General features: G+C 33.2%; 1 protein-coding gene across 3 annotated transcripts; it reads left to right on the forward strand.

Annotated features, from left to right (window-relative positions):
• The first annotated feature begins 685 nt into the window (after positions 1-685).
• On the forward strand, positions 686-9,626 carry LOC115719176 (FHA domain-containing protein DDL). 3 transcript variants are annotated; one of them, XM_030648118.2, is made up of 12 exons: positions 686-937; positions 3,672-3,725; positions 5,673-6,440; positions 7,209-7,237; positions 7,777-7,843; positions 7,968-8,025; positions 8,231-8,323; positions 8,534-8,648; positions 8,725-8,772; positions 8,854-8,899; positions 9,022-9,092; positions 9,292-9,626. In XM_030648118.2, exons 3-12 carry the CDS (start codon positions 5,715-5,717, stop codon positions 9,329-9,331), a joined length of 1,293 nt encoding a protein of 430 aa, XP_030503978.2. In that variant the 5' UTR covers positions 686-937; positions 3,672-3,725; positions 5,673-5,714; the 3' UTR covers positions 9,332-9,626. The 3 variants fall into 3 exon arrangements, with proteins under 3 accessions (XP_030503978.2, XP_030503979.2, XP_030503980.2); XM_030648119.2 differs by having other exon boundaries at positions 702-937; positions 5,680-6,440; XM_030648120.2 differs by lacking the exon at positions 3,672-3,725 and having other exon boundaries at positions 702-937.
• Positions 9,627-9,880: the final 254 nt, after the last annotated feature.

Here is a 9,880-nt window from a genome sequence, read left to right on the forward strand (position 1 = left end):
AAAAATGCATATACATGTAAATTTTCCTAAATTTTATGCTCATAAATATGTAAAAAATGAGAAAATTACACTCTATACTATTTTTATATTGTCCTCTTTTATTTTTATCCTTTTTTTTTTAAAGTCTATCATTTTTACCTCTTTTTTTAAACATTGTACTAATTTTGCTCTTGTCACTTCAAGATACTCTCCATTTGACTCTCTTATGTCAGGGTAATTTGGGTACAATACATATAAAAAGAAGTATGTTTCAATTAAATATAAAATTAAAGGTAAATTTAATTAATTGATTAATAAAAATGGTATTTTTCAACTTACCTCTATAAATTTGGGGTAAGTTGAAAAATGCCTCTTTTATTCATCAATTAATCAAATTTACCTCTAATTTTATGTTTATTTGAAACATACCTCTTTTTATATGTATTGTACCCAAAATACCCTTATATAAGAGAATCACATGGAGAGTATCTTGAAGTGATAGGGGTAAAATTGGTACAATGTTTAAAAAAAGAGGTAAAAATGATAGATTTTAAAAAAGAAGGTAAAAATAAAAGAGGACAATATAAAAAGGGTATAGAGTGTAATTTCCTCTATAAATTTTCCCATATTTTTGTAAGGTGTGGGTATATTGACTTAGCCCAAATCAGAAGCCCAATTATGATAGCAGACCCATTACCCACATCTATGTCCGTTACTAATGATCACTTCTTTTTTGATAAACCTCCGTTACTCAATCTCTCTATCGCCCTTTCTGGCTTTTTTCGCTCACTACCTCATCGCCGGTACCCTAGAAAGTTTATCAACCTCATTCACTAACTGATCGGAGAGGAGGCATTCCGTTTGCGGTGCTGCTGAGTATAAGCCGTTGGGTTGTTGAGCTCGGCTTCATTATCACCACCCGCGCTTCAATCACAATTACTTCACCTCACACTCACAGGTACGGTTAAGAGGCTGCTAATGAGGATTGGTCCCCTTTCCCTTTTCTACATAGTTTTTTTTTTTTTTTCCTTTTACATAATATTTGGGGTTCTCTCTTTCGGTTTCTGTTTTTTTCTTCTTTTCTATGGTTATATACTGTAATTTTATTTATATCAGTGATAAAGAAATTAAATTAAACTGTATTTTGTTCTTTAAACGCTCAGAGTTGAGATGAGGATATCATCAGTACCCCTGTGAAAAATAGTTCAGAAGAAGAGCATTAGTTATAGTTAGTGGTTTTGAAATATGCTAATATAAGGGGGCTTTTATAACAATTATGAAATTAATTTCAGATTCCTACCAATTGACAAAGAGTTTCTTATTTTAACTTTTTATCTACTTTATTAAAAAAAAACATTTTCATGTAATTGTTGTAAACTGTGTGGGATGCATTTGTATTCTTTGCATTTAACTTTCCATCAAAACAATGTCGTTTGCAGCACTTGATTGACAAGCAAATGTTCAAATAGTGTCTTTTGTATTTTTTTGCTTGCTTCATCAATTGGTAAAAATAAATTTGATTTTAATTCATTGAGTCTTTGATCTAAGAATCGTTGTAGGGTGGTTTCATTGACACCTTTTTGTAGGTTTCGATTAGATTTAATTCTTCTACTTGTCATGTACTTAAAAAGATTCTGGTTTGGAGACCTCTGTTGCTATCTTTGTTGATTTAAGAGGGTGACAAAAAATTAATTTCCTTAAATATAGGTATATAAAGGAAAGAATGTGAATCTTGTGTTTTCAGAGTTCAGTTATAATGGCTTAAGTTTAATCCTACCTTCGGGAAAAAGAATGTGGCATTATTGTGTTAGACTATTGTTCTCATCATGATTTCTCTATGTGCATTTCGAAACTAGAACTCACCTTATTTTAATTTAATATATTTATGCTAGTGTTGTTATAATTTTTCTGTGAGGAACCTACAACTCACAAAGTTTTTTTTTTTATAATAAACGTGTCCCGGTGTAGTCATTTAATCTCATCATGTTTTCACTATGTGCTGCCATTGTACACTTAGCATTCTGCAGAGAAGTACACTTTTGTATTCATAGGAAAATGTTCATTTGGCAACATGAATAACATTCTTATATTTCATTCAAATATCAGAACGTTGGCTTCTCTTCCCACAGTTTGTCATTTTCCTTGACTGAACTTGTCTTCAGCCTCTTCTTAGTCTACGATAGATTTTCTGTTTTTTTCCCCTTAAACTTGCCTCGGTCAAAATTAGCATCAAACTTCTTTTGATACATTGCTTAGAATATAATGTAGGGCTTGTATGCTTATTAAACTTTGAAAGTGTTATTTTGTTCTATGTTACATACCCTAGGAACTATTTTTATGCTCTCCACTCTTGGCATCTTGTGACATCTTTGTTGCTTGAATATTTAGATTTGGACTTGCATTTGCATTAGAATTCAATGACTTAGGAGCTAAGGTTGGAATAAAGAACAAGTTTATAAGCATTTTTTTTTTTTTAATTTGATACATATGGTCTTGTTTATAAGCATTCTGAGGCTCTATGTTCATTTTATTGTTGAGGTAAGAAGCTTTTTTTAATATAAAGGCTTGTTTTGTGATAATTGATATAAAGGTTTATTGAATTAAAATTAGTTTTTGATTCAACTCCCCTATTCGCATATTCTATTTTTGTTATATTTTGTTGTTGTCAACTAATCACAGGTTCAGTTTTTTAAGACTAAAAAACAATTGGCACAGATCAATGAATCATTTTTACAGAAATATTTTTTTCACACAATAAATTTAGATTCTTATTTCAGAATTAGACTTTTCTAAGCTCTAACATATAGTTTTCTAATCACGAACCAATCAAACCCTTGAGGCCTTGCTCGTATTAGAATTTGAACTCAATTTTATGGTTTGGAAACTAAATCTGTCGGGCCCATCTAAAATCTAAATAGCTGATTGGTTAATAGTTTTTAAAAATTATTTTCAAATCTGATCTTCAAATTTAAGGCAAACCTCGAAAACATAAATATATTGTTCTCTCAAAATCCAACTCCTAATCCAAAAATCTATTCACGTTATCTTTTGTCCTTTCTTCTTCCCTCTTTAGCAGCCTACAACAGAATCTATGACCTCCAGTTCCAGTCCACCATTGTAGTCCAGACCACGTTGACACTGTAGCCTATCACTTTTGTTGATCTCATCTGATCATCATTTCTCATGTACATGCAGTCCCTTCATCCTCATTCAGCCCTTTCCCTGTGAAAAAATTGGTAATAGATTTGAATCAAGCTTTTCCATGGTGGTCTATCAATATTCAATGTTCTCTTGCTTTTTCACTTCTTTTTTAACATTTTTCAGAAAGATATAAGTGTTCATGTATCATCCTTAGATGTTTATAAAACAATTGATTGTGAAATGTGAATGTTATTTTTTTGGGGTTTAACTTTTACATGATATATCATTTGCTGTAAACTTTGGGCTTTGAATGTGTTTGATCTCAATTTTCAATTTGTTTAGTTTTAATTTTTAAACGTTTTATATATCTTGGATCATGTGAAGTGGACCTGCATTTGTGTTATTGTTTTGAGTTGGTCGTTCTGGTTTAGTATTTATCTAGTTCTATTATATACAGATAAATGTTATGGCTTGTATATTTACTCTAATTTTTGTATTACATTATTTGCTCACAATTATGGAACTAATTCACATATATGTTGAATATGTAGTTTATGCACTTGCTTTAGGGAATAGTTGGTCGAGCAAGCACTTGTTGATCTCCGGTAGGTATCTCATTTTTTCTAATTTCCTTGCTTCTAATTATACAATAAAACCCTTATTCAATATGGTATATAGTTCAGAATATGGTATTTATTGTTCTATTGCAGTGATGCTTATGGTAGAGGGTTAATATAAATAAATAGTTTTGAGTATAAGACTATCATTGTGATAATTGAAGTTAAGCTTACATGGATTGGTATAGGGCTTAGCTTGAAATCCAGAAAATCGAAAAAACTTTTCAAACTAACCTACCGAACACCGCTAAAACCGAAACCGTTAAAACTGAAACCCGAAAACCAAAAAAACCGTCGACGGTTAAAACCGCCATTAAACGGCCGTTTTATTATTTTAGTAACAAACCAACCGAAAAAAAACTAAAACCCACCGTAAGTAAATAATATTATTTTATTAAGTTTATATGTAATATTATCAATATATTATTTTCTATAAAAGTCTACTTTACTACCTATAGGGCTCGTTTGGAACGCCGTATTAGGTCGTATTGTATTGTATTGCATTATATTGAATTGTATTTTATGCAATATTTTTATGTAAAACTATATGTGGTATTAATTTTTATGGACACCTAAATATATAATATTTTAGTATAAATTAAAGTTTAACATAGTATTATATAAAAATATGATATATAATCCAATTCAATGTAATACAATACAGTACGACCTAATACCGCGTTCCAAACGAGCCCATAGTCTATTAAATATATTATATATAAAATAAATGTTCAAGTTGGTCAAAGGTCTATTGTCGACTCTCTCTCCAAAGTTACTCTGTTTAGCAAGCAGAGCTTCTTTAAAAAAAACAAATAATAAAAAAAAGCAAGGCACCAACTTGCACCAGAAACCCACCATGGCACCACCCCCATCTCCCTCCCAATTCTGTGTCGCTTGAACCACGAAAAACGCCCAGCCCCTTTGCTTTCTTTCTCGACCCCAACCCGCTCATTCCCACCTCCACCAATCACGCCTGAAACAGTGCCTCCCAACTCCACCTCACCCCTCCATCCCCGGTCGTACGTCCCCCACCTCTGGCTTTGCTCGAAAATTTTCTGAGCCAACTCCTCTTCGGTTCTTCACTCTCAGATCTCGAATCAATCGGGTATCTCAAACCTTTTTTTTATCTTTTACTTTGTACATGTGTGTACTGTGAATGATGTTTATGAGAAAGTTTTTATTTGATTAACTTGGGAGAAAGTTGTTTACGCCTTTAAGATCTACTCTAGACCAATAAATTTTACATTTTGTATTTTTCAATAAAATTTTATAATAAATGATTCATTCTTGATTATATTTTATAGAGAAAAAAAGATTGATTTTTTCTGTGTTAGATTTGAAAATGCCCAAAAATAGATTTAATCCTTGATTATATATTACATATACAAAAAAAAAATCGGTTTCGGCAGTTTGAATCTACCAAACCGTGGTTCACATTGGTCAGTTCAAAATGCAACCTAAAGGTTAGATAAATTAGTGAAAAATAAGTCTCCGTTCTCTAAGAAGATCTTGAAAAGTAAAGCCCTCAAAAGCCTTGTCTTGTAAACCCAAGTTGCCACCCATAATTTAACCTTCTCCCAAAGGTCTCCTGCATCCTTCTCGTGACCTTTTCCCAAAGGTCTCAGAATCACACATTGTTAAGTACAGTTTTCTAATTATGAGCTAATCATTTAATTACTTTCTTGCACCTGTTATGTTTGTTGAAATGGTCTAGCATTATACCCATGTATCCTTGTGTAAGTTTGTGTATTTAAATGGGTATTTGATGTCAACATGGAAGTTGGTACGTATTTGAACACTCAATTAGGATTCTTATATTAAGCTTTTGAACTAAGCACTTTTTAATTCATCTTTATCCTTTAATGTTCTTAAAGTTGTAATTATTCTTTTAGAAACGAAGGTATTTTGACATTGACTTTTACAATTCATTTAAAGGTTTCAGGCAACAAGGTTCATTACTTTGTTACAAATCGATTTATGGGACGTAATATACGCCATTCCGAATCTCCTATTAGGGGTAGAAGTCCTCCTCGTAGGAGGAGTCCATCACGGAGGGAGAGATCACCGACACGGCATAGGAGCTCCCATAAGGGTGGCTCTCCAATTAAAGAGAAACCTCGACGTGATGTTAGAAGATCAATATCGCCTGTTCCTCATTCTCAATCACGGTCCCCTTCTCCACGAACGAAAAGGTTGAGGAGAGCACAAGCTGGAAGTGATGAGAGAGGACATGAAATAAATCATGGTAGAGAAAGTGAAAGGGGTGCACATAAGGACAGGGGTCAAGAAAAAGAAATTGGGAGAGAGAGGAAGGAGAGATGGTCAGAAAGAGATGACCTCGATAGTAAACCTTTAAGATCAAGGCATGGTAATGCTTCTTCTCCTTTGAAACGTAACCAAAGGAGTAGACATAGATCTTACTCACCTCAACCATCTGGCGAAAACAAAAATCAGGAGAGGGAGAAAGTAAATGAGGGAAGCCAAGAGAGGAAAAATGGTAGAAGAAGTAATAGAGCTACAGGGGAAAGACGACAAGATATAGATATAGAGAGCATGAGAACAGAGAGAAGATCTAGGAGAGATGATAATGATCACAAGTCTTTAAAATCAAAAGATGGAATTTCTACATCTCCATCTAGTTGGCATCACAGGAACAAAAACAAATCTGACTCTCCTCAGCCAGTTGCTGGAGCTCGTGATGAGGTGTCTGGTGATATCAACTCCTTCACATACCTTTAATTATTTATTTTGTATTTTGTTCTGAAATTATTGAACAATGATAGCATTTATTTCTTTTTGGTTGCTATCTATAGTATGACAAAAGATTCCTTTTAGAGAATAAATATCCCATTTTTAAAAAATTGTCATATTTTTGTTGAAGTTTTCTACAGACTATTGAATCACAATTTTTTTCTACTTAATGTTGCTTGTACTATGGCTAGATATGTAAGTGGAAAATAGCATAGGATTATTCTTATGTGTTATTAGATGTTATGTTGACTTGCTGATTTGATAGGCAACGAGATGACTATAATATGGCTTCTCACTTTAATCTTTTATGTGAATGTGAAGTTTGACCATAAAATATAAAAGTGGTAGGAGTATGGATGCTCTTATGTATATGTATTAAATCTTTTGATTGGCATTGTCTTACTCATACTTGTAAATGAAATTTAAAATGAAGCTTCTTAAATCTCAAATGCTAGATTTTGCCAAATTACAATTGGTGGTTCAGTTTGTTGTTTCTGAAGCATTAGTCAAATGCTAGCGAAATGTCATATTAACACCCTTCTTTTTGGTCCCTTTCTGAAAAAAATACCCTTCATTTTGGTACTTCCAGCATATTAAATTTCTTATTAATATGTGCAGTACATTTTGTGATGTCTTCTATGGAATTGGTTACTTTAGCTACTTATTTTGGCTTGATGCTTACCGAAATTTCCTAACTATTCTTTTGAATTTATGTTTCAGGAGCCAACTATAAAAGAATCTGAAGAAAGGTGAATTGCAATTTAGTTTGAATTTTCTTCTTATGCTTAGACTGAACAAAAAAATTCAGGAAGTGTATCTAATACAATAGGGCATTTTGTTTTATTTTGTGTGGAATTACTTTTGGAGGAATTTCAATTTTGTTTTTGTGTACAGTGTTACCTTTTTTTGGTGGTTTGGAAGTGGTGCTCGACTGGTGAAGTAGCATGTCGTAATTAATGAGCAGCATACATCTTGACATTGTTTTAAAGTGGCAATCTTCATTTAAGTACCGAGCAATGGCAACAGTAATAATAGTTTAATTAACCAATAAATACGTCAAAACCACAAAATAAAAAGTAGCAAATCGTAGTATGGTAAAAATATTTTAAAGGGGGTCCTTGAGAGGTGTCTTTAATGGAATTTATCCAGGTGTTGCTATTGGACGGTCTGAAAGCATGTGGAGTGCAGTGCATCACGTTTGATTATAATTTTAGGCTTTGCTTTTTTTTGTTTCTTTCTTTTTTTTTTGTTGGTTTAACCTCTTATTTGATGTTGCTTACTTGGGCAGGGATAATGAAGATGACTCCGTCTCTAAAATGAAAGTTGCTGAGGATGCGCTAGCAGCAAAACAGAAGGTAAATTGTTGCGTAGTTACAGGCTCTTTGTGTTTCCTATTCTTCGTATTACTTTTTGGGTAGGTTGAAATTTATGGATTGAAATTTCTTCCTCATTTTCCTAGCTAAATTTTTGACAATCCAGGAGAAACCTTCATTTGAGCTTTCAGGGAAGCTCGCCGCAGAAACTAATAGAGTCAGAGGTGAGCTATGCATTATTTGCTTGGATTTTGATGAGGAAAGTCTCTTTTTCCTCTTGTTAGTTTCTATATAAGTATGGGCTTCAAATTTTCTCTGTAAAGTCTTATTATGTTTGTCTTACACTTTGTGTCATTGTCATTTCTACCTTTGATAAAGAAAAATAAATATAGGGGAAACACTGACCTATCTAATTGCCATTACTGTCAGGTATAACATTGTTGTTCAATGAACCCCCAGACGCAAGGAAACCTGATGTAAGGTGGCGGCTTTATGTTTTCAAGAATGGTGAAGCTCTCAATGGCAAGTTTTACGCATTTTAATCCTTCCAAATATCTCCTAGTTAGTGTTTCATTTGTGAAGCGTTCATCCCTTCAATGGGCTTTCTATGTGGAATCTACGACCACTTTCTTTCTGTGATTGTTGTTTCCTTTGCTCATCATTGCCTACAATATGTCTTGATGCTTGTCATTTGCTTGCTCTATATTTTAATAAGGAACATTTTATTCTCAGAACCCTTGTACATACACCGTCAAAGCTGCTACCTTTTTGGGAGAGAAAGAAGGGTGGCAGATGTTCCTACTGACCACCCATCCTGCAGCAAGCAACATGCTGTTATACAATTTCGGTACGTTTGTAGTACACAGTTTTGTTGTTGATTTATGTTGGAAATTATTATTCTCATTTTTGTAACTACTTGCCAGGCAAGTAGAGAAGGAGAAACCTGATGGTACTCTAACAAAGCAAGTAAAGTAAGCTGGTTTTGACTTGTCCTTGTTTCCAGTAATCGGAAATGAATATTACGAGTGTTATATCTAACTTCTGTTATGCAGGCCTTATGTAATGGATCTTGGAAGCACCAACAAAACTTTTCTCAATGTAAGTTGCTCACTTTATGTCTATATTTAGTTGTAATATTTTTGCTCATTTGTTTGCATTGAACGGGATAAGTTTTGCGTTCTGCACTGGTTCTAACCTTCTATTTTTGGGTGCTAACACAGGATGTTGCCATTGAATCTGAACGTTATTATGAGCTTCACGAAAAAGATACCATTAAGTTTGGCAACAGTAGGTAAGCCAGGAATTTTTGCCTTTACCTATAATGATCAGATGTCTCCTTAAGAACAACTTGCCTTTTGATAATTAAGCCCATTTGTTCTGGTGTCATAGTTTCCTCTGCAATTTCGGCTGATCTGATTTGGTTGCTGCACTAGTTTTTGTTACTGACCTGCAGTTATTTATACATGTTTTTATCTGTTCTACATTTGCAGCCGAGAGTATGTGCTATTGCATGAGAACTCAGCCCAATGAGAGATTGGAGACTAATTTTCTTTTTCTGAAGTTCACTTTAATGTTTTTGCATGGAGACGAGTATTTTACTTGAGGGTGTTTTTTTGGTTCTTAGCCATCCAGTGATGTGTGAAAACTAATCTCTAATTTTGTAAGTCATTAACTTGGGGAGCACTTCACCTGGCTCTACCCTAAACTAGCTACTAGCTTTATGTCTTAGCAACTTATCTCTAGTGATAAATGCAAGGTATCATCTGTTGTTTTTTTTTTTCAACTTACTAATTTATCAATGGAGACGTTTTTCCTCTTATTATTATTTGAAATGTTCTCACATATCCAAGTGAACAGTTGAATTGTGTTATGTAAATTTTATTTTAAAATTTATTTCAATAATTTTATTTATAGTATACGATAGTGGCAAATAGTGCTACTGCCAATTTCAAATAGTGCTTCATGTTACACTATAATTGGAAAAAAGAAAAAATCAAGCGTAATACCACTATTGATATCTATTGTTCAAAAAATATGTTATTCTCTCTTATAGTCGTCGAAAACCTTCCTATCCAGTAT

This window comes from Cannabis sativa, chromosome 2 (assembly GCF_029168945.1).
Source record: "Cannabis sativa cultivar Pink pepper isolate KNU-18-1 chromosome 2, ASM2916894v1, whole genome shotgun sequence".
In the NCBI taxonomy this organism is placed as follows: Eukaryota; Viridiplantae; Streptophyta; class Magnoliopsida; order Rosales; family Cannabaceae; genus Cannabis; species Cannabis sativa.